The sequence below is a fragment of the Malurus melanocephalus genome, unplaced genomic scaffold (assembly GCF_030028575.1).
Source record: "Malurus melanocephalus ecotype Western Australia unplaced genomic scaffold, MMel_1.1 scaffold_376, whole genome shotgun sequence".
Classification (NCBI taxonomy): Eukaryota; Metazoa; Chordata; class Aves; order Passeriformes; family Maluridae; genus Malurus; species Malurus melanocephalus.
In genome coordinates this window covers 388,329-412,802 of record NW_026623608.1, presented here as the reverse complement: position 1 = coordinate 412,802, position 24,474 = coordinate 388,329, and the positions used below count along the sequence as shown (strand labels likewise).

Sequence of the window (24,474 nt, the reverse complement as noted above, 5' to 3'; positions counted from 1 at the left end):
AAAGTCGGCGTTGATGCGCGGCAGCCCCGGCGGAGCTGTCAGGCCTTATCTTTATTGGCTTTTCCCAGTCTCCGTCCAAGTTTAAGAGGGGCCCTTTTATCTCGGAGCCCAGCACTCCGCCTGTTTACACCGTTCGGCTCCGCCGCAGCACTTCGTCGCGGAGCCCCCACAGCCCCGACGGGACGGGGCAGAGTGACCGACCKGGCCGGGCTGCCCTCCCCGACGGGTACCGGAGGGGAGAGGAGAAAGAGTCGGGGCTGGCGTGCTGCGGCCACATCACAGATGAGCTGCCCTGGCCTCAAACGGGAGCKCAGCCACGCGTGGGCGGCTCCCCCGCGGGGGCTGGCGGGCCCGGCCCGGCTCTGCCGGGCACAGCGGCTTCCCCCGGGGCTGGCGGTGCCATATCCCTGTGTCGCCGATTGCCGCCAGCCGAGGAAAGACCACGGGCCGGGCCGGGWCGGTCTGACCTCGCAGGTGGCCGTGCCCGGAGCTGGGCGAGGGGCCGGGGTTGGACGCGGCCCCCGGTTCCGCGAACTAACGTTGAGCCTCTCTCCCCCAAGGAAATGCTCCAGGAGAAAAGCCTGTCTGAAACCGAGGAAGGGTTTCCAACAGCCCCCGCGCCCGGCCATGCGGACACCTCCGCCGGTTCCCCCGTCCTCGGCGTAGCCGGGGGGAGCACCACGCCGCTCAGCAGCCCGCAGCTCCCCGACACCGAGCAGGTACGCACCGGCCGGCCCCGGGTCCTGCCCTGCCCCGGCTGCGCCCTCATCCCCGCCACCAGCTCGGCCCGCGATCGCGCATCTTCCCCACTAACACGATTGCCAGGAAAGCGCATTTTTCTTCACTTTTCTTTTTGAAATTATTGTTATTATTATGTTTTATTTTCCCTGTCCAAAGCAGGCCGCCCCGCGCCTGCCGTCGGTGCACAGGTCTTTCAAGGGCGAATCCGAGCGCCGAAAGCCGCGGCCGGCAGGGCCCGACGGGTGGTGGAGCCGCCACCGCTCCTCCCGGGGATCCGGCCCGGAGGGGGATTCACTGGGGTTTCTTCCATCCCTAAATAAAACGCGGCTTCTGTGCTTTCGCCCCGCGCTCGGCCGCGCCTCTGCGACGTCCCCGGCATCCCGCGGAACGAACCCGTGCACAAAGYGCGGCCCTGGGCGTGGATCCGTTTTCCCCGCCGCTGCTCCTGGCCCTGTTTTTGGGAGCCTTAGGGCGAGTCTGCCCCAACAGAGTTTTTTTCCCCTAGGGAAAAAAAAAAAATTAATTTGGCCGCAGTATCCTGCCTGGTTGTGAAAGTCTRCAATTAAAACCGGCCTCAGTTTGTTTCTCTTACTTTTGGCAAAGGRCAGTGGAATTTTTGAGACTCCATCCTCCTCCTGCACAGGCTGGTGGCTTCGCCTGGAGCCTTGGCTGCAGCGTGGGCTCTGGGTGTCCCCATCCCAGCCCTTCCACGGCCCTTCCCAACCCTTCTCTCAGCTTTTCTCCATCGTTTCTTGCTGTTCTCATTATCTTAATTTTTTTACAGACAATAGAAAATATCAAAGTCTATCTCCATGAGAAGGAGCTATGGAAGAAATTTCATGAAGCTGGCACAGAAATGATAATAACCAAAGCAGGCAGGTTAGTGAAAATTCCCTGCAAACTTGTATTGCTTCTGATCTCTATGAAATGTCCCTGTTTGCCAAGACTGGGTTTTGCAGAGCTGTCACAATYAGTGGCATTTAAAAAACTTTATTGTGATTGCAGATTTCAGTAAGATAATTTTTTCAATGTAAACAGTGAATGTATTTGAGTGCATCAGTGGGACTGTGGATGCAAGATAATGTTGTAGAGTCATTTGAAACATTTAGTCCCGATTCTCTCTGGTAATTATTTTGTAAAAATATTTTTAAATTAGGGTATTAGAATAATTGTGCCTTTATTTTTTTTCCCCCACAAAACAAATCCCTTTCCCTTTTCTGTGCCGTGCACCAAGATCTGTGCTGGGGTACTTTGCATGGTACTTAGCAGTATGAAGGTTCTTTTAACCTCAGAACTGAAAGATAAACGGCTGCTACTTTTAGGGGGAAAATCCCTCTTCCTTTGGAAACAAATCATGATTTTTACTAAATCAGAGCCKCCTCAGTGTGCATACCCAGATCCGGGAGAGAGCCCAGCGTCTCACAGAGGCTTCAGTTCCCCGAAGAACCCACCCCTGTGTCTGCTCAGGGCTCCTGTCCCGCCCGGGCTGCTCTGGTGGGAGATGGTAGAATTAATGTCAGAAAATTAAGCATCAGAATTAAACCTCAGACCAYCACGGGCTTGGGAATCAGATAATTCCCAAGAAAATTAGCCGGGTGTCACTGTGGGCACCAAAGTATCTGCCCTTGGCTTCTGCGGCAGCGGGCTCACATTGCTGCTGCCATTGGAAAGAAAAATTGAGGCATTCAAATTTAATTCCAGCACCGCTGAGCACTTCTGCCATGCCCTGCCGATTGTGTGTTTTACACCAGGCTAGAGAACTGTGCAGATGGACACAGAGAGAGAAAGCAGAGGAAAAAAAATCCTGCAAATAATTTCTGTGAAGTTTTGATTTCTCTGTGCTCTCTGATCCTTCGTGGAGGGCGGAGGGGCTCGTGGAGTGTGTGTGTGTGTATCTGTGTGTGAGTTTTCTCCCCTGTTAGCTGCTCACACTGTGAGACCCAGCACCCAACCCTCGGCACTGGATTTTTGGGATCGATGAGTGCTTTCCCTCTCCTTTCCTCCATCCCGGCAGTGCTGATCCGTGCAGCAGCTGGTAGGTGTAGGGAAGCTGTACTCTAATAAGAGAAATATTCCCATTAGTCCCGCTGGAGAGGGGGTGTGCATCCCGGGAATCTTCCATTTATTTGCTATGTGGCTGTTTATGAAGTGATCGTGCAGGTAACCCTGTCCCTATCACACCCTATTTTGGTGTATAAAATCTCAGGGCTTGTTCTGCAGCGTCTGCTGATGGGAAGAGCCGGATTCATTTGGMTAGGTCTGCTCCCTAAGTCAGCTCAGATGAGGGGATCAAGACCTCAAATATTTCACCCTTAATTTATAGTATCTGTGTGTCTGTGCAGGGACGTGTAATATCTTTACCAAATTCTAGACCCTAAGCTTCCCAAACGTGCATGTTATCTCTTTCTAAGTCTTAACGTGGGTTATTTAAACAACTCCAYATGGATAGGGCTCAGTCCCACATTCCTTGTCCGGTGGAGCTGGCAGTGCACAAATAGTCACCTTTCGGGAGGATGGGATGGGGGATAGAAACCCCAAGATGTACAAAACGTTGGGTTTTTAAAGTTACACGAGCCAAATTCTCCGTTTATGAAAATCAGTGAAGAGCCGTCGAGCTAAGAGAATTCATTTTTTTTTTATGAACAGTTTTGAATTTAAAAAACAATGAAAGAAATGGCTGAAATGCTGATGAATAACACGAAACAAAAGAATCTCTTTTTTTCGGGTTCAAATGCAAATGATGTCAAAATACAGGGCGAGGGCTTTTTACGGTGTTTTTAGCAGGTTTTTAGCAACGAGGCACGAGCCGCCCAGCCCCGGAGCCCCCGCAGCGGGACCGCAGCCCCCGCGCTGCCGGTGCCTGGACCCGGCTCTGTCCCTCCCAGCCCGGGCTGGGCGCTGCAGCAACATCGACTGCAAAAATACACAAAATAATTAGCATTAGGACAGCCGGAAAATCGAACAACTTAAAATTCCTTGGTGACTCGAGTCTCGGTTCAGAGCGATGCCAGGCTGAGCCACTCGTGTTTGTGCTGAGTGAGGGCAGGGCAGCCCACGAGCTGCAGTCTGCTGCTAATCCCCATGCAAAGGACAAAATGAAAATTAATACTTCATGCAGATTTTATTTTACCCAAGCTATTTAAATAGAGGGTCGCAATAATAAACCTCCTCTTGACCCAATTAAAAACCCGATGGTTAATGGAGATTTGTGTGCACTTGCATTTAGCATTGGGGGGGTGTGGAAAGAGGGAAAGCGGCTAATTGCAGGCACTAATTAGGACTCTAATCCCCCTCCCAGCAGGCACAGAGATGGCCCTGAATGCCGTTAGTTGAAATCACTTAAATGTAGGTCTGTCTGACCTCAAGGGGCACAAACGAAAAGAAATGGAAGCCTGATTTTTAAATTTCAAACAACAAAAAAAAGGAGTGACTTTAATGACAAGTTCACTGAATGGAGAGGAAATGTAAAGCTCAGCGGAAGCGCTAATTCCATGGCAATGGTGTAAAATAGCTTTTTTGTATAAACAAGGCAAATATTGATAACTTAGTTGGGGGGGAAAGGGGGAGTCATTTGTTTCATTCTTTGTAGAGCTCCACAGACCGAGTCAACTATAAATTATCGAGAATTTAGGGCTGAGAATTACTTTAGGGGATTATTACTCCCTCTTAGGACTGATCTGTAGGAGATATTAGGAGAACACAGCAAGCTCAGCATTGAAATAGAAATCATGTTGTTGCCAAGAAAGTTTGATTTATAAAGTGGAAACATCTTTAAAATGCACTCGCTATCTTTTTAATGTCCGACTGCTTCATTGTGGGAGGGGAAAAAAAGAGATTATTTTATATTAAAAGGATCATCAAAAGATAAAAAGTTTATGTTAGCAAAGTTCCCTGAACTTTGGAGAAAAGCACTCGGATCCCTCCTCAGAGCACCCGTGGCAGCGCCCGCAGGATGGGCGCCGGCTCCATCACTCAGAGCCTTCCTCTCCTCCCTCCCCTTTGAGGTTCTCTCTAATTACGGATTTCTCCTCCAGAGGATTATCTGTTGATAGTTTTAAAAGGCTGAATATATGCGGTGCCGAGATTGCCCGTCCCCGGCTCTTCCCGGAGCGCTGGGTACCCACGGGCTGCCCGAACCGGAGGGGAAGGAGAGGAAACGCSGCCACGCGTGATCCCTTCAGGCTCTGAACGTGAGGGGAATTTTGCAGGGCAGGTTTTTCGTGGTTTCAGAGGGAACCGCGTTGTTCAGGGGGCTGTGAGCAGCCCCGAGCCCCGGCGGGGCGGCCGCTCCCGGTCCCCGCTCCCGGTTCCCATCGCTGCTCCCAGCGTGGCTTCCCAGGGACAGCGGAATCAGCCCAGCACCCGCATCGAGCTGTGCGTGCCTGGYTTTGGAAATAATTGTTCACACCCCCTCCTGTGAATGTATACACACACACATATATATATGTGCGTGTGTGTGTTAAAACAAGCAAACAAAACCCCCTCCAAAACCAAACGCACCAACCAAAAAATCCCTCCCCACCCAATAAAAWAGACTTAACAAAAAAAATAATCTAAACATCTCCCATTACCACCACTAAAAGTTCCAGTGGATGAGGTCCCATTAAATCAAATTAATCAGATCAATCTAGATGGTAATAAAGGTGAGAGGTGCATTAGAGGAAGGAGGTGCATGTCTGGATTGTTCCCCCCTGAGCTGTCCTGCTGTGGGGACATTGCTCTGTCCTAGCAGGGTGCACACCTTTCCTGTGGGATTTTAGGAATTTCGTAGTTGTGAAATTGTAAAAGGGATGGGGAAAGCAAAAAGCAAATGAGGGACTTCATTAGAAATCCAGCTTTCTGATTTCATCCTCTTGGGTTTTTGTGCTGTTATTTAACTGAACAATTGTAATTTTTTTTGCAGCTCGTGGCAAAAAATTCTTTGTGAAATCTCCTCTTTCAGACTTTATTTCTGCTGGAAATTAATCTTTGCTTCCACAGTMTTCCTGGCTCAGGATTTCTTCTTTCTGTTAGATTATTTATTCAGCTATTCCCTAGGTTTTTTTCCAAGGTGCCAGTCTTTGCAGCATTGTAATTTCTATCCAGGTATTACCAAGGACAAATAATTTGATAAAGCTTTTGTCTAATCAATAAAAAATGCCAGTTCACAGGATGTCTGGTCACATTTTTTGTGAGCAGTTCCTGAAGAGAAAATAATGTGTCATTTCCCTGTGGTAGCAGAGCCATCCCTGAGATGTAACAGGAGTCTCAAGATACTGAATTTGAGAATTTGAGTTTTGGCTGGCGTGCAGGTTGTGCACAGGTACAAAGACAGCTTTGGTCTCTATGGAAGCAGATTTTAAGAAGCATATGTAGGAAAATACTGCTGAGGTAAAAAAATAGAATCAATAAAGCAGCTTGCATGTGTGGAAAAGACGCAAAACCCCCTTTAGATGTTCAAGTTTCATTTTAAAAGGGGCTTATTTCAGTTWWAAAAAAATCTGTTCCTAATCAACTTTAGTAAACCAAAATAAAACTAGTTTTTAGGACATCAAGGTCTGAAAAAGTATAAATGCTTTGGCTAAGCTGGTGCAGCTTTCCTGTGTGAATAATCCTTTAAAAGTTAAATTTTCCATGGCTCTGTAGGGCATATGGATGCCCAGTTCTCATTACAATTAAAGGGAAATATTTGTCCAGAATCTTTTGAGGCAGTTACAAGAATTTCTGCTGAAGGTTTTTGATCCAAAAGCAAACCTTAATATCCRAGATCAACGATGGAATGTGAGCCGTCAATTTAGAAAGTAGAAATAAAATAGATATTTGAGGAATGTTTGATCTGCTTGCTCCTAAATTTGGGGTCCTGGAATTACCCTGTTCAAACTCCTGCTTTTAGAGAAAGAGCAGAAGCAAACTCCAWTGGGCTTGGCTGTGCTGCTGAAGTTGTCGACAGCTTTGGCAAGGGAGACAGAGCTTGTGCATGCTGAGGAGGGCAGGGATGTGAGTTTGGTTCCTGATACTCTTTTCTCTTCAAGCAGCAATCCTTTTCAAAGACATGAGATGCTCACAGTTAAGGGTGTTCCCAAATCTCTCCCTGCTTGTCCTTACATCGGAGCTGTGACAGGGTGAGGAGGCTCTGGTGAAGCCCAGACTGGGGAAGGTCCCAGCCATAGCTGGGCTCTGCTGCTGCACAAAAGGCYCCTGGGCACAGGGGCTGTGGTTCCACCAGTGCCAAGGCTGCTCCTCCATGGAGCAGGAGGGGCTCAACTGCTGAGGGAGCTGGGCTGGAGAAGGAGCAAACCTGCCCTGAAATGCTGTTGGAGACCACACCCTTGCTCAGGTTCTCCTTGAGGCACCTTTGTGTTGTGCTGCTGGTGCTGCTGGTGCTGCTGGCACCATCTCTCCCATCTCCAGCACGCTGGGACCTTCTCTGCTCAACTTCAGTGCAGCAGAATGRAAACACTGGAGAAGCACCCCATGGTGGGAGCCTGCCCGTGCCTCAAATCACCGTGGGGCAAAGAGAGGAAATGTTTCTAGATCATGAAAGCAGCCATGCAGCTAACCAAGTTCTCAAGTATGTGAGAAACAATGTTTTATTTAAAAATTAGATGTGCTAGCCAGAAGAAAAAAATACAACCTCACCATTCCAAAATATAAAAATCCCTTAACTGTCTGACCTTCTCATCACTAGGTCATGGTCCTGCCACCAGATAAATCTCTCCTATCTGCCCATAGACTGAGAGTTCAATGTTGCTTGTGTTAGTGACAGTGAATTTGGGGCTGAAAAATGAACTACTGATGAGAACTCCTGTTGAACCTGTATTGTTTGTTATTCTGAGGCAAGGATCTGGCATGGGCTAATCCAGCACTTCAAAGTTAACTGCTCTTACTTTGTATACAGAGCGTCATAACCGAGTGGCGTGGGTGATAAGAGAAATAAGGGACTGAGGGTTAGGATACACTGGGAAAATGGGACCCTGTTGAAAAACTCTTTGATCTCTTTAAAGTATTTTCTGAAAGCAAGAATCTATCAAAAAGGAAATGCCATTTAAAAGGCTAAAAGAAACAGCTGACATCCCCAAATTTGTTTTAATCTGCCCTGGAGAATATTATTTTTAAAGATGCGTTAAGTCAGTGGAAGAAATACTTGTCAAAAGAAGGGAAATTAGAAAAAAACAAAGAAAGGTCATCAGAATGGAGACATAGCTCTTGAAGCCTCTGCACACCATTCTTTTCCCTTCTGAAAATGAAGACAAGAAGCATCCTCAAGCAGCCATGGCCAATTCTCAAGAAGAATTTGGGCTACATTAGTCATTATCAGGGATGCAGGTATATCATGTGCCTTAGTGTTTTGAAACCATCACTGGAGGTGATCAGCAGGTTCTCAGGAGGTGGTTGCTCAGCCATGACAATCTTTGTTAACCAAGATGTTGAGTGAGCAGTTGTTTTTCTGATCCTTCTGCAGCTTGGTATGCCCCAGGCAGCACCTTCTCAGAGACAGCCAGACAGGAGCTTCTAAAAATCCAGTCGTTGCTTTACTTGGCCACCCCAAAAGCAAGGATTGTAAATTCTCTGTCTGTCTTTGGAAACATTTGTCTTACTGTCTTAAAAAATACAATTTCAGCTGCTGAAGTGCTTGGGGATCTTTTAACCCTCTTGAAGGGACAGAARGAAGCATTCAATAGTGTCTGAAGGATCATCCTGACATCAGGGACATTCAATGGGCACCAGTCCACATAAATCCATGGACTTCAGGAYAGCTTTTGRTGAGGACATGGCTTGAGTTGMCCMSGTGCCTTTTCTCTATGCARTTTTCYTTATRGGAATWCCRGTTGAATTCCCCAAATCTTCCCTGCTTACCCTGTCAGGGACATCCCTTCCCAGCTAACGCATCCATAGGGACATCGGGAATGTTGGCATCTGAGTGGAGAAGGTCAGATTAAATCCTGGTGAGCAGGAGAGTGGTGAGGTGCCTGTCCCTGATGTGGAGCATGGCACAGCACAGCCACTGCTCAGATGAKTATTTGAGCTCTTCAGTCAGCTCTGATTCTCTCCACTTTCCTGGCTTGCAGTCCCCTGCCCAAAAAATAAGGTTTTATTGGACATGGGAGCCTTGCAGCCACCCATCTCTTCAGGATCCACCAGACCTGCTCATTTGGGGATTAAAACACACATGAGATGCCCAGGAAGCTGCCAAGCCTGGAGAGCCTGAAAGGCTGGGAACTGCTGCCCCAAAGGAAAGCAAAGCTTTCCTCTTATCACTCACTTCCAAACCCAACCAGCCAATTACACATCAATTAAACTTTGTTTGAACATAATAGAAGCTTTGGCTCCATGTCAGCAGCTGCTCCACGGTTAAGGGGATTGGATAGTAATAGTATAAATAAATAAACAAGAGATGCTTATTCTAACAGTTCATTTTAAAACAATTTGTGAATATCATGTAGAGATAAAATGTGCCTAGCATAAACTTAGCTAAGCAGTGACTGCTTCATTATCAGAACAAATAGTTCACTAGCACATCATCTTTGAAGCTTGGGAGGCCTGTGGAATTGTGCTGCTTGTTTATTTTCCTGGCTTTTACTGGTTTTGCTACATTTCATCTGCAGGGAAGGGTTTAGCCGGRGCTGTGACAGTGTGGTGCCAAGCTCTGGTGATGCCAGCCCTGCTCCCACTGCCCACAATCCCCAGAGCCAGGCTCAGCCCCTCTGCCTCCCCAGGGCATCACCCAGTGCCTGGGTGCCAGACTGTGGCATTTTAGTGCCATATGAGGTGTCCTGTTCACCCAGGAGGCACCATAGCCTTTCCCCATGATCGTTTCCTTAGAGGCTGCTTTTCTCTTGTGAACATAAAATCTGATTTAAGTTTTGCCCTGTGATGGGCAGTGCTGCCATGGCACAACAGCACTTTATCCCTGTGTGGGGAGTGGGACAGGAACGTGCTTGTCCGGGTCACCCAGCAGAGAGCTTTGAGGGGCACACAAGACCCTCAGGACATTCCTGGAGAGTCTGGATGGTCCCTTCTGCTCTGACTGGAGCTTGAGGAAGGAGAAATTGGTTTAAATGTGCCCAGAATTGGAGTCACCAGCAAAAAATTGGTGTTTTGCTGGTGCTTGGCTGCTTGTGGTGCATCCCTCGTGCATCACACAGATGCTCTGAGGTCTCGTGGCTGGTCCCTGGGTGGGCAGGGGAGCTGTGGGGCTGGGGCTGGCTGGTGGCTCCTGTTCCCTGTGGCCCTGCTGCCTCCCCTAAGGTGTGCTGCTGGGTTGGACACACCCCGGTGTGGCTTTCAAAATAATGGGTACAGATTGGAAGAAATTAGTCCAGTGCTGGGCATTCTCACCCAAAGATGGTGTTGTCATTGGCATGTTCAGGGYGTTTGCTGCAGCCCATGGACACTGTGTCCAAACAGGTTTTGGGTCTGAACAAATGATGATGAGGCCAGGAGTTGCTGCAATTTGTCTCTTGAGTACTGGTGGCTCAAACGTCGCCTGAGAGTTGGGTTTTGCTGTGCTGCACTTGTGCCATCAYTGAACTCGCTGARCYGCCCTGTTTGCCCAGGCAGAGCTGCAGCTGCCCTTGGCACAGGAGATGCCCTGGGGGTGAGATGCCACYTGCCTGCAYACGCTCCCCAGRAASCCCCAAATTYCCAGTTTTTGTCCCCAGTTTCTGCTCAGCAAAGCTCTCCCCCRGTTTGGAGCCRTGCGGGAAGGAGGGTGRGTAAAMCAAGGCTCTGCCCGCGTCTTGCTTCAGACCTCCCACCAAAGCCAGGCTGAGCTTTCCCAGAGCTTGGCAAGACGTTGGCAAGTTTTATTGCAGCACTGGGTGATTCTTGTGCCTCTGCCGGTCCCCGAGCAATGGATGATGAAGCAACCTATTGTCCAGGAGCTGGCCGGAGCGGAGCATCCTCGGCGGAGCCGCCCATCCGCCCGGAGCTGCTGCCTGCGCCGAGCTGCCAGAGGGGCTGCTTGTGCAGAGCTGCTGCCGAGCTGCAGCTCCTCGTGSCTGTGAGTAGCTCCATTGACCTGCAGTAAATTTGGGGAAGCAGGCAGGTTTTTGGCCCCTTCCCAGGGCTGACAGGGAGCTCTATAGAGCCACTGTAGGTTCTGCCTCGCTCCCAGGCAGGGCTGGTGCAGCCCGGTGCCTTCGCTGTGGTTTTCTGCTCCTTTCTTTCAAATGGGACATTTAATAAGGGCCAGGACATGATATTAGGTATCTCTTGCTTTTTTTCTTTTCCCCCTTCGTTTTAATTCAATCTCTATGACTGCATTTCCTTGGCCCCAGCTCTCGGGTTTGTCATGCCTTCCCACCAGAAATGCACAACCCATGTTTGTATCATATTGCAAAGAGATATTTACTAAACTAGCCTCTGCCAAAGGGTTGAGAAATATGTTTTCATTAAGAAAATTAAACTGACAAGTCCCTGGACAGCACATTAGTCGCATATTTTTTCTTTAAGGCCAAAATGCAGCAGCTAATAATAATGATGAAATGTCCATGCACAGCCAAATTACTAAAATCTACCCGTGTTTTCCTGGAAAAGAATGCGGAGAGTTGGCAAACTTGGTTGTAGCTGGGTCTGTGGACTGCTGAGTACAATGCTACCACTGCGAGATAGTGAGTGGTTTGCAAGTTAAGCAACACCTTCAATCAGATGTGAGTCCCCATTTGTTATCCTTAAAGAATTTCAGCTGTATATATTATAGTAGTACTTTGGCTCTTTGTATTTATTTTAGAGGGCTATACTAAAGAACATTATAAACTCAGGCATGTCCATGCTATATGAACTCCATATGCTGAAGCTTAATTTTAAATGCCATTAAAAAAGCACTTAACATTTACAATATATCAGTTCAGCTACTTTAGCAGCTTGGATGTTCTACRGTAAATGAAATGATTGAGGAAAAAAGAAATTCAGAAGCTCGATGTTATAAAAATCCCCAATGCAGGTACAACAAACTGTCAAATTGTGTCCATCTTGTTTCTGGTTTTTAATCAATTTCTCCTCTTTTTTTTTTGTTTTGTTTTTAAATGCCATTTTAAGGCCTAATTTAAAGAAAAAAATCTTGGCATTCAGATTGGATTCCTTATACAATTTTTTTCAATGTGTGAATTGGGCTGTGTATTCACAAATTGAAATGTCCTACTGTATTTACCCAGGTGCTTACCTGTAGGAGGACAAGGTTAAGAGGAGTGCAGAGTTTATGAATGAAAATCAAAGAGGGACATTGGTAAACCACCCCTTTTTAGTCCGGGCTAATTACATGGTAAACATCTGGAATTTATGCAGGGCGGTTAAAAGAGTCAATTGAAACGATTTTGAACAGGGCCCATTTTGTTGCCTTCTCCCCAAGCTGCRACAAAATGGTGCTGCAGACCTGGACCGGCTCAGGAAAGGAGGGATAAAGTGGGGGACAAAGTGACCTCCATGTCTGATGGAGAAATGACATCAGGATTTGGGCCCATCTTCATTTAATTCACGTAATGAGAATGACTCGGGGATGTGGCAATGTTCATCCTCCATCCCCATGTGCCGTTGGGAAGCAGAACTTTGTGTCCTGGCCGGTGGCTGGAAGGCTGTGGTGAGCCAGTTTGCTCTATTGRCTTGGGTGTTTTTACTGGATGAGGAGGAGGTGGGGAAGATGGAGCCAARAAAATAGTTACTCTGAGGATGTGAAGTGCCTAATCCTGTAAATCCTGGCTGCTGAGGCGGCCTCCAGGGATTGGGAAGCCCATGGCAGTGTCAGTATCCATTAGGGCAATCTCCCTTGGATTGCAAGACGAGACTGTGATGGAATCTGCTGTTTTCACAGCCACTGCTTTATAAAAAGGTATTATTTTATACCACAAAGACTCTTTAGGTCTGTAAGACATGTGTGAGTGTTCTTTAGTGATGCACTGGTTTTTGTGACGCTCTGGTTTGGTGTTGTTTGCTGCAGTTGGTGTTAAATCAGTGGGACGGGCACATTTTGGTGGGAAGCTCTGCCGTGCTTCTGGCCCCGACAAGGTTTAATGGGTGTGCTGTGAATTTRGGAAATCCAGCAAGGCCAGTCTGCACCACCACAGGGTTTAACCCTTTGTCTCCCCCAGGCTTTGCTGATCTTCAGTTTTCTTTTGGAGGGAGCACAAGAGTAGTGGTGGGACCTGGTGGATATTGGGATTCTATGAGTGACAAAGCTTGTGCTCAGTTTCTTCTGAAATGTAGTCAGGTGTCCTGACTTTTCAAGCACTTCCATAGCAGCAAGAAATCAGCAATTTTTTGGCTGCCATAAGCCAGATAGAGCCTCCTGCAGGGCTCTTGTCCCAGCCTCCCTCAAACAGGGGTGTGTTGACCCCCCCAGTATCCCTTTGCACCCTCCTTTTCCTGGCACTGGCCCATAGCCCTCCTCCCTATATCGTCATCCATATTTGTGCCCCCTTTTTGCACTGGCACATGCTCTGGGAAGAGTGAGTTTAATTCAGGTGACAAAAGCAGCAATAATATTTTGTAGCTCATTTGTCCTTGTGTGAATTTTTCTGATGGTGGATCTGCTCTTTGGGGTGCTGCTTCGAATTTCCATCAGTTCCAGTGCTCCCATCACTCACTAATGTGASAACTCTGCTTTTCCCAAGGAGGATGTTTCCCAGTTACAAGGTCAAGGTGACCGGAATGAACCCCAAGACCAAGTACATTTTGCTGATTGACATCGTCCCAGCTGATGACCATCGGTACAAATTCTGTGACAATAAATGGTAAGAGAACACTTCTGTTTGCCTGCTTTTCCATAAGAAAACTGCAATTGAATCAATCATTTGTTGTGGAAACTCAAAAACCAGCAGAAACACCTTCCCAGGGGAGAGAACCAAAATTCTGGAGCTCTCTTTGGTGGAGCAATGATRGACACAAGAGCCAGGGCTGGCAGTTTAAACCAGACAAATATAAAATGAAGTATTATTAACAGGCTGGATGACTAACTGCTAGAAAAAAGTGCTGCTGGGGATGGTGGGCTGTCCATCCCCAAAATGCTCTAGGCTGGGGAGTTTTTTTGGTGGAGATGCTTTAGGCTAAGCACAGGTTGTCTGGCCACGTGCAGTATAGGAGGGYAAAGCCACAGCCTGCCTTGTACCAGAGGCTGAACAGGATGATCTAACAGTCCATTTTGGCCCTCAAAATTAGGTCTCTATGTRACTCAAGAAAAGTTTAAAATTCCTTTCTTCTACAGTAATATTTTGCTTTTAGGAGGGCAGCCATAAAACGAAATGTGGGGTGGTTTACTCAGAGCCCTTATTTTCTTCTGGTTTTTTTCCCTTCCTTTCTCAGCAAAGTTACTAACCCAAGAGGCAGCTGGGATTYTTGCTCTCTGACAAAGGAAACGTGTTGTTTTCTCTTTTGATTTTTTCCCCCCAAAAATGCCCGGCAGCCTGCCTCACTGCCACTATTCGCTGTGGTTTTCTCAAACCCTTCCACCGGCTGCCGCCTGGTGAAAAGMAAAGCAATGGAAAATTTCACAGAGAAAGAGCCTGGTGACATCCCAGAAAGCAGTAATAATTTACATGTACATTAGGGCTGCTTTAGTTTAAAAAAAAAAATCCCTTTTCCGTGAGCTTTTGTCCTGGAATGCCRCTGGGTAAGAGGAGTGGACTGAGGGTCTCTGCACCACGGTGGCCACTGTGTGTGTTTCARACATTAAACCCGAGATGATGGATAGTTATTAACTCTGTTTAATTTCAKTTTTGCCAGCCCTAGAGCTGTTTCCCCTTTTCCTTTTATTGCTGCTGGAAAGTTTCTGTTGTTTTTGGTAATATTGCATTTATTGGGGTTTTATAAGAGGAGAACAATGTGGAGTAATGAGGGCGTTGCCATGAGATGTTGTCTCGTGGCTGGGCCTTGTGTCCATGAGAACTGCTGGTGGTGTGGGGCAAGGGGAAATGCTTGGGAAGGGCTCTGGGAGCAGCTCTGGAGTGGAGAGAAGCCCCTTCCCACTGGGAAAGGCTGTGGGAGCCCTGCCTGGCTGTGAAGGGCACAGCCACGCGGGTACCACAGGTACTTTCTGCTGTGGAACTGTAAGGGGCCATTTCCCTTTGCAGAAAGGGCTTTGAAAGCTTCCAAAAACCCACAGGAGCTTTCCTCCTTGACCAATGTGGCAACAATTGTGACAATGTGGCCCTAATAAATTCCATGTGGGAGCAAGGATGGGGTTACACTGCCAGCCTGTGATGATCAAACAGGGATCCCAAAAACCCCCATGAGCAKCAGGAACCTCCCCGAGTTCCCATGTCCCAGAGGTGGCTGGAGGGTGGCTGGGAGGAGTCCAGGGGTGGCAGGAGGGTGGCTGGGATGAGTCCAAGGACAAAAAGCTCTCCCATGTTGGGGCTGTGCCCGCTGCTGAGGTGATGCAATTGTCCCTCTGTGTTTGCAGGATGGTGGCTGGRAAGGCTGAGCCGGCCATGCCGGGCAGGCTGTACGTGCACCCYGACTCCCCGGCCACAGGAGCCCACTGGATGAGGCAGCTGGTGTCCTTCCAGAAGCTCAAACTYACCAACAACCACCTGGATCCYTTTGGACACGTAAGAGACACATTCTGCACGGGGTTTGGGCAGAGTGGGCCTGCAATGCCGAGTTTGTGTCTGAGGTGCTGGGTAGGACATCACAGTTAATTTAATAATGAGGAACAACATCATTTTGTGCTGTGGGGGGTGTTTAATGCCAAGGGAGGGGTCTGTGTRCTTCCCCTGCTCTTGGAAATGCAGCCATGACTGGTTTAGTTGTGTCCTGCTGGATGTCACCTTTCTCCTTTATGTTCGGGACCTTTCCAGGCAGCGCTGCAGGATTTTGAGCCCAGCACGTGGCACATGCAGCTCACAGAAACAGGTTGCAAAAACTCCTGATTTTCCAAGCTGACTTTGGCAAGACTATAAAAGATGAAGTATTTTATTTGGAAAATCTTGATTCATGTGTGTTGGGAATGCAGAGGTGGGAAGCACACAGTTATCACCCCCAGTGCCTTTAATAACTCAGACCAAGGGCCCTTCCAGTCTGCCAGGAGAGTGAGTGCTCAGATACTCCGTATAAAAACACAGACCTGTCTGGTTTGCACAGTTTGAACTGAAAGCCACGTAAAAATAAACCATCCTTGGTGGGAGGAAGGGAAGAGGGAGTTTAAAATCCTTCTAAGCTTAGTGCTGTCAGCTCTTCCTTGTACTACAGGTAAGAGAATCTAATTTGTATTATTAACCTGATGGTGTTTTAAGCAGCAGCAGTTTGGGGGCAAGGGAGGCTGTCAGAAGGATGCAGAGTGGGAAGGGGTGTATCTGTCTTGCTCAAAATGAATGCACATGGAGTCTCTAAAGAGCAGGTTTTCACTTGGAATCAACGTCCCAATGCCTCCYAAAACCATCCAGAAAGCGCAATTCTGACACAGCTAAATCAGCTGGAGCTTTAGGGGCTTGMTTCCAGAGGCAGGATGATCCCATCAGTTTGAAACGCTGCTAAAAATCCCGAATTTTTGCCGGTGTTCCTGATTTTTTACAAATTTGGAGCCTCCAAAAGCCGCTCGTCAGTGCCGCGCGTCGCCGGTGCCACGGCTGAGCCGGGCTCTGGCAGGGACCCGGTGATAACCCAGCCCGCGCCGGCCCTGACCCCCTCCCCAACCTACTGACCCCACTGAAACATGTGGCAACTTCAAAGGCTCCGTTTAACGCTGCTGGTATTAATCACAGCCCATCTCTGCTCCCCTTCAAGGGGGGAAGCACCACGGAAATTAAATGGATCAACTGCGTTAGGGCTTGRCCAGTAAAAGTGACACAAAGCCACCTCTGCCACCGTTTTGGTGCCATCCCGACCCGCTGGCTTTGCACGTGGCACTTTTTCCCTCAGTGTTTTTCTCCTGGTTAAGTCTGCAGCTTAATATACGACTGTTTATGCTGTAAAATGYAAACCATAAAACATACAGGATGTGCGATGTGGCTGTAAAACAAACAGGATGTGCCGTGTTGGTTTTGCAACTTTAAACGTTTGCTTTTCCTGACTTTGTCATTTTTAAACTGAGATTTTAACGCTGCATTTTAACGGGGAAGATTTTAAAACACCACCAATCTGCCTCGCCTTTCCAATGAACAGCCTGCTTGTCTTCCCACAAAGTTTCCCTAGTGAGACTGGGGGCTCTGGTTTGGGTTTTGGGGTGATATCCACGATGCAGGGGATGCAGATGAGTCCTGCTCAGTGCCCTCGGTCCATGCCAGCCTTGCACCACAGCCCAGCACCTTCCCTCTCACATTAACAGGGAAATGCCTGAAATAATCTATTTTAAGTGCCTGGTTTGCTGTTCAATTCACTGACAACCTGCGTGGCTAAATGGGATTGACCCCTTTTCAAACAGCTCCTTGTTAGGCTTCTAAATTAATTATTTTTGGAGATGTGGTGCCCACTTTTTGTGGTGCTCATGAGGAGAGCTGGGCTCTGCACTTGGAGAGGGGAATGAGCCCATTTGGGATGATGTCCCTGGGCYGGGCAGGGCCTGTCCCACGAAGGCATTACGTTAGGAATAATAACAGCTTCTCATTTCTAGGAATTTGTTCCCAKCGACTGCAAACACTTTCTTAAAGCTCCCTAAGAAAAACAAGGCAGCAAAGCCRCAGGGTTTGTTTGCCTTCCCGTGCGCCAGCGGAGCCTGCCCGCGTTTCCTTTTGTCTTTGATTTCCTCCAAACCTCAAAACCGCGTGCAGTGAGGGTTTCTGCAGCCTTGGCTGGGGCATTTTTTGGTGTGTGGGCAGCTGCCCAGGCAGAGCTGTGCTGGGTCACCCACCCTGGCACCCTGGGCCACTGCAGTGTCCCCATCCCTACATGAGGCTCAGCTCCTCTGGAATCTCACCTGAAAAACAGGCAGCAGAAATTCCTCATTATTTCATCAAGAAGTGAATCCATGCCCTGACTCTGTGCACTGTAATATCTGCTTAATATCAGGGTCAACAGCCCCAGAAGAAATGGAGGCACATTTGAGGCTTAAAATAAGGGAGATAAACATCTTAATGAATATGGCGTGGAGTTGAAGCCTTTGCTGCAATCATGGAATTAGATTGGAGATTATTTCCCGTACTGAGGATGTGGGAAAGCCTCTCTCCCTGACACCCAGCCCTTCTTCTCCAGCCTCACAAACCCCACTCCTGCTGCTTCCCCCAGCCCGTTATCTGTTGTGGGAAATTATTAGTTACACTCAGAGGCATGGGAGGCATTTGTCAATGCAGACACGTAAAACCAAGCGGGTTTTATGGAAGAACAAATTCAGAGCTGTGTAATCTGCCTCAAACCCCTCTGGTTGAGCAGGTTTTGTGGCAGGTAAGCCCGTGCCCAGCTCACACACCACAGCCTGAAAACGTGGGCTGTATATTTTGCTCCGGGGGGATTTTTCATCCATGAAAGGCTTCTTTCACACCAGGCTTAACAACTGAGCAACCTTCATGTTGAGAATGGATTAAGAAATCAGCAGCCACTGTAATGTTTAGCTACAGTGAGGTCTATCTGATCCCAAAGAAAGCATTGTAAGCCACCTATGCTTAGAGTGAAATCTGAATTTATGTATTTTCAAAGCATTACATGCAGAGATAATCAGCCTGATAGAGCCTCTGATTTACGTGGGGCTGCTGAGTGATTATGAGCGTGGGGGATTCTGGCAGGGCCAGCACTTTGCTCTCTGTGCCACGGGAGTACCAGGGCAGCTGCAGAGGTGAAAATAATCTTGTAAGTGCCAGCAAGGATGGCACATCCCCTGCCCATCCCCTGTGGATGATGCCTGGGAAATACCTGGCTGTGTTTTCCAGGTGAAAAACAGAATAACTCCATCACTGCAGGTTATTTTGTGCTAACAGATATTCTGGATGGTCTCGGCTSTACAAAATGCACAAAAATCCCCTCTACTGGAAAGGGGAACAGAACACCTCTATTCCTTTAGAAAACTGGTTCAGGGCAATATGGGAAAATAGCAAGTGTGTCTCTCCACAGTGATAAATCCTCATGAACACAATTCCACTTTCTTTAGAGGTTGGAAGTACACAGAGGGTGGAAGGTGCCTKTGAGATGGTCCTTATGGAGCTGTGGGCAGGTGAAGGATGCTCAGGGGGTTGGAGCTGCTGCAGGGAGGACATGGGRAAGCCTTTTGGGCATTGGCTGGAGGACTGACCACGAGGAGGGTCAGCTTTAGGGAAGGGCTTTGGGTTGGTGGCTCCAGGCAGCTCAGGAGCCCGGGATCCTTCTCTTCTCAGGGGGTTTTCAGTACCCAGAGGAGGTAAAGTGCACTGGATGGTAGAAAATATCCCAGCCTGATTCCCAGGCCTCTCTTCCCTGATTTTAGGCAGGCTGTGGACACTCAGAGTCACATAAGGGCAGCCAGAAAGTGGGAGAGGAGCAAGAGCATCCCAGGAGGGTTTGTGCTGTTGTTGTGCTGTTGTTTCCACTGAAACAAAACCTCTCTGCCAAAGGACTCAGCTCCTGCATCCAGGCCAGCTTGGAAAGGGCAGGAGCAGCACATCCGTATTCCTGAGAGGTTCCAACGGGGACCAGATCGATTGGAAATTATTCTCTTTTAAAAAATACAAATATAAGGAATATATAAATTTATTCTGGAATACATACAGGTATTCCTGCAGGGCAAAAACCAACCAAACAATGAAGACAATTAATAAATAGAAATTAAGTGAAGGTTGTGACAAATAAAAGTAGATATTTAATTTAATCCCCCTCAACACAGCATTGCTGAGCTTGGTTTTGTTACATTCCCTGTACCTGCCTTGCTCCTGGACTGCTGCTGGTGCCTTCTAATTGCCACAATTACTTCATCTGCTATTAAAATAAAGCTTTGATTTTAGTTTCTGAGATATAACCAGGTGAGGTTTAAAGCTACAGGTTCATATAGATGGCCTGCCACTCATTAACATTTTAAGTGATATTCCTGGCTTTCTTGATCCAAATCTGCTGTTTACTGGCTTTACTCTTTAATGCTGATGAATTTGTTATTTCTCTTCAGATTTAATRTTTGCTCACTTGGTTTTATTTGATTATCACTGAAAGCCTTAATTTTTCCCCTAGTCCTGGGGTTTCCTTTTCATTTTTCTCTTAATTAAATCTCAGCCTTTTTCTGCCTGCGTCCGTCAGACACACTCAGGCACTTTTAATTAGCTCACATCCTACTAATCTTGCAAAACCCTAATTTTGATTCATAATTTTTTTTATTTGTTTGCTTTATGACTTGTGGCCAAGCAGTTTCCTCTCGGGTGCTGGTGGGAGGTTTATGTGCTGCTTTGGAAGCAGCTTCCCCCCAGCACTGGGATCTCTGGAGGGAGGGAGGGAGGGATGGGGCCACRGCAGCTCCCRGGGGAAATCCTGTCCGGGGGGGAAAAACAAAATTTCACCCCACTTGTCCTCAGAGCAATGCTGTGGTGTCTTTTTTCATATCCTTATTTTTAGCTGAAAATATATTTGTATTTTCTTTATATAACTATTTTTTACATATATTATTTCTTTTTAATATATATGATTTCTTATAGTTATAGAAGGAATAGATGCCATATGTATTTTTCTTATATTTATATTTATATATTTATATATTTATATATTTATATATTTATATTTATATTTATATTTATATTTATATTTATATTTATATTTATATTTATGTATGTATATGTATATGTATATGTATATGTATATGTACATGTATATGCATATGCATATGTATGTGTACTTATATTTATATTTATAATATATAAGAATTCATCTATATATACATACACATATATAAATATAAAATCTCTCCCAATACTAAACCACCTTTTTTCTCAGTCCATTTAAAAAACCCTCTTGAAAAAACCTTCTTGCCTGCCCTAAATTTGCAGGCATTTTTTTCTGAGCATCACTAAGCCTTCTGCTGAAAGAATGCCCATTAAATGATTTTTTTTTCTTCTTCTTTTTTCTTTTTCTTTTTTTATATTTTTTTTTGTACCATTCATTCTAGAGAATCAAAGAAACAGCAGTGCCCAAATAAATTATAAAATCCAATGTGAAGTTTTACATTGTTTGCTGAAAAATAGAAAGGAGCAGAGCTGTGTGCCATTGGGAATGGCGAGTGTTCCACAGGGATCAATGGATGCAGGGTTTCCATTTAAATGGCTGGGGAAGGAGTGGCCAGTGGGGTTGGTGGCTGAAAAGAAGATTTACTTCTCTCTGTTAAGAGTAATGAAGATTTACTTCTCTCTGTTAAATCTTTGTCTTGTTGCATTGCTGGTTTGTGTGAGTCAAATGCAGCGGATTTTGGTCAAATTTAACTGGAAGCAGATCCTGAAATGGTTTAGTTTGGGATGAAGCTGGCCTGGAGAAGGGCAAGGGAAGGGGTCACTGTGCAGGGGGGACAGAAGTGTGGGGGTCACCCCTGGGGTCTGCCCAGAAAAAACCTTCCCAGGCCAGAGTGGAGGTGGAATCCCCCCCAAAGCCAGGAAACACCCGCTGAATTCCAGCTGATGGGAGATGAAAAAGGACCGAGAGAGAAAAAACCCAGCAATCCCAGCTTTGGCCATCTCRTAAGGAACTGTTTGTCTGAGCTCATGTTGAACCTTTTCCCAGGATTTTCCAGCYTTTTGAGATTGCCAGGACAAACGTGTGGATTTGGGAGGCTCCTCACTGCCCTGCAGGGCTGGGATTGTTGGGGAGAGCCCAGCCCGTGGTGCTGGGGACTGCAGCCTGTCTCTGCCTCCACAGAGCAAGGAGAATCCTTCCCTGGAAAGGGGAAATCCATAGGATGAGGTGCAGGGAATTTTGGAGCTCACGTTTTAGCTGCTGGAGATGGTGTGAGAATGTAGTGTTTGGGTTGAACTGGGTGATGTTAAGGCTCTTTCCCAATGTAAATGATGGGGTGATTTTAATGATGGCTTTGGGGTGAGGGTTCTGTGAGTCCCAGGGAGCAGAGGGGACTGATCCCACATCCCWGGACACATCCCAGGATCATCTCTGGGGCTGATGGAGCATCTTCAATCCATTCACTCCTAAAACCCTTTCAGTTTGGGATGGTTTACACCACCAAATGCTCTAAATATTAATTGAGATGATTCTGCAGAATCTCTTTGATTAAAACACCATTTTTTCCATGCAAAAAAAAAAAAGGATTGTCAGGATTTTGTTCTGGGCTGTCGCGCTCCAGCTCCGAGTCCCAATGTGGGACCAGGGCCAGCCTCAGCTCAAAGGCTTTTTCACTTTGAAAGAATAGAGGGAAGGAAGAAAGAAGCAGAAAATATATTAAAATGCAAGATTTTATATTAGTTATGTGATCCCCCGGGAGCAACCATAAAATTATGTGGCTTTTTCGTAGCCATTTACTATTCAATATAAAAAGGGGAGTCGCCATGGCAACCACTGCATCATATGACATCTGATACCTTGGCGAAACAGGGAGCTCTTAAATCAACTCCCCAAATTTCATATGAAAGTAAATACATTTTACTGGTGATTTCAAGGCAAGTTTGCATTGTGACAAGGAATGTGGCACCATTTCCTCTGCTCAGCTCCATCCTGCAAACTGGCTGAAGCCCTCCAGCCCTGAAGCCCACATTACTCAGCAGTGTGAGAGATTAAAAGTTAGAGGAGTTTGTTTTCCTAAGTAAAATTAAATGAAAGGAGCAAATGGTGTCATTTTTTTTGACATTTCTTACTGACTGAGGAATGCCAAAAAAATGAAGAGGTTGAGTTCTATAACAGCTGAGGTTCCAGCTGCAAGTGTGTGAGCAGCACAAAGGAGGGAGACAGGAGGATGAAAGGAAAATGAAAATTATGTTTGTGTAAGCTCACACATTTAGCATTGATTTTTTTTTTCCTTGGAAATGTGTGTTTTCCAGGCAGAGAGACTACTGGGATGGTGGTGGTGGGAGATGGAATCCCCTTGGCAAATATTGAGCCAATAATTCCTACATTAGGGATGGATTCTGGTTGGCATTTCTGTTTGATTTGTTGGTTTGTTTTGATTCGCTTTTTAATAGATAAAAAATAGTATTGTTCATTTATATTGACTATTCATGCCTGGGCCATTCCTTTTSTAAGTAAATAGACAAGATCACCAAGTTGCAGAGAGAGCCTGTGTTCCTAAATTTCCTCAGGAAACACTGTTTTCCTCATTTCCCTTCCTAATTTTGTGTTCTTGTCTTTCATCATGTTAAAATTCCCCTCTAACCAACACACCAGGAGCTATTTTCAGCAGCAGGGCAAGGCAAAACACTTTATTTTAGCAGCCAGCTTCTACCAAACTACCTACATTTTATACAAAAATAATTTAAAAATGTGAGTGGCAGCATCTGACACTGAATTAATCTCACCATGACCTTGCAATGAGAAAGGTAARTTCAGGAAAATACAAAGTTATTGTTTTAGCACCACCTTTGATGCTGAGGATTCCTAGGTCATGCTCAGTGCCTGCTCTGCCCCATCAGTTAAAATACTTCTCATTTTTGACACAATTCTTTAAGTTAATCTTTCCACTGAYGTTCGTCATTGGAGTGGAATTTACATTTGTTTTGTGTATTTTTAGCTTTCCAAAGCAGCCTTGAAAACTATTTAGCCTGAATTGTTGGCATTTCACTTTGCAAAGAAGCGGTGTTTTGTGGCTGAAGGTCATTTTTGGGATGGTTTGTAGGGATTTTGGATGCACAGGGATTACAGAGTTCTTGTTCTCCAGCCTGTGAAATGTTGRTTTTATGCAGAGAAGAGTTGCTGACCCCCCAAAAGATGTGGGAAATCCTCTGTGCAGCTGGCGGGGAGCCACACACTCAAATTCCAACAGGAATTACACTGAGACAGGTGGGAAAATATTCCCTGTGGTACAAGGGACAGAAATGYCCAACCTCGTCAGTGCAGTGGCAAAATTAAACCATTTAGGATTTTTTTCATGATGAAACTCTAGGCAGATTTRCAGCCACAACTGAAACATTCAGCATCTGTCAGAAATCCTTTCCTAAATCCTTCYATCAGGCTCCAAGAAGTTCATTTGGAAATTATTTGGACTCTTTGAGTTTGAGGATGTTATTAAAAATGCATTTATCTTTTTAAAAGGGTCATTATATCCCAGTGGATTGTGCTTTGGAGAGGGAACAYAGGCTGTTCATGCAGGGTGTATCAAAACTTGGGGTTCTAATTTTCCCTTTGCAAATCTCAGTTGGAAGTTGATTTCTTCATCCTGAAGCTGAGTTGCTCTGGCTCTGGGAACAAGTCACCCATCCTGGGCAGTGTGAGACACTGAGGAGAGCTCAGCAAACCCCCACTTTTGCTCCAGACAACCATTATTTATCAGCCTGGATTACCCTTAATTACTGAAAATTGAAATGTSCCTTCGTTTGAAGGCCCCGTCCCTCGGGTGTTGCTTTGTTTTGTGAGTGGCTGATACATGAAAGCAGAGAAAAGGCTCCAGCCCCAAACCTGAGCCCACCCTCTCAGAGCTACACCCTGCACACCAACAGCCACAAAGTGCTTCAGAGGCTTGATAAAAGCTGATAAAATGCCAAAAATTCCTCATTGTCTCTCTTGGGGAGCGGGGAGGGTTGTCTGGAAAGTGTCAACAGTAAAAATTGCATTTAAGTGGTACATAATGCAGCAGCTACTGTGGGCAGGGGGACGTGCAGCACATGAGGGGGGTTGGAGAGCAAAAGCTCCATGCTCTGCTTCCCATCCGAGCTGGAGCACCTGGAGCTGCTGCTCGGAGCTCTCCTGGCCATGGGARTCACGGAGCAGGAAGAGCTCCTGGACATAAAA

General features: G+C 46.6%; 1 protein-coding gene across 1 annotated transcript in view; it reads left to right on the top strand.

Annotated features, from left to right (window-relative positions):
• The first annotated feature begins 548 nt into the window (after nucleotides 1-548).
• Nucleotides 549-24,474, top strand: part of TBX4 (T-box transcription factor 4) — a 32,357-nt gene continuing 8,431 nt past the window's right edge. Inside the window, exons 1-4 of the mRNA XM_057378811.1 lie at nucleotides 549-719; nucleotides 1,526-1,620; nucleotides 13,329-13,448; nucleotides 15,116-15,263. Of these exons, the coding sequence (XP_057234794.1) occupies nucleotides 564-719; nucleotides 1,526-1,620; nucleotides 13,329-13,448; nucleotides 15,116-15,263 (519 nt within the window). The 5' untranslated portion in view covers nucleotides 549-563. The remainder of the gene's footprint in view (nucleotides 720-1,525; nucleotides 1,621-13,328; nucleotides 13,449-15,115; nucleotides 15,264-24,474) is intronic.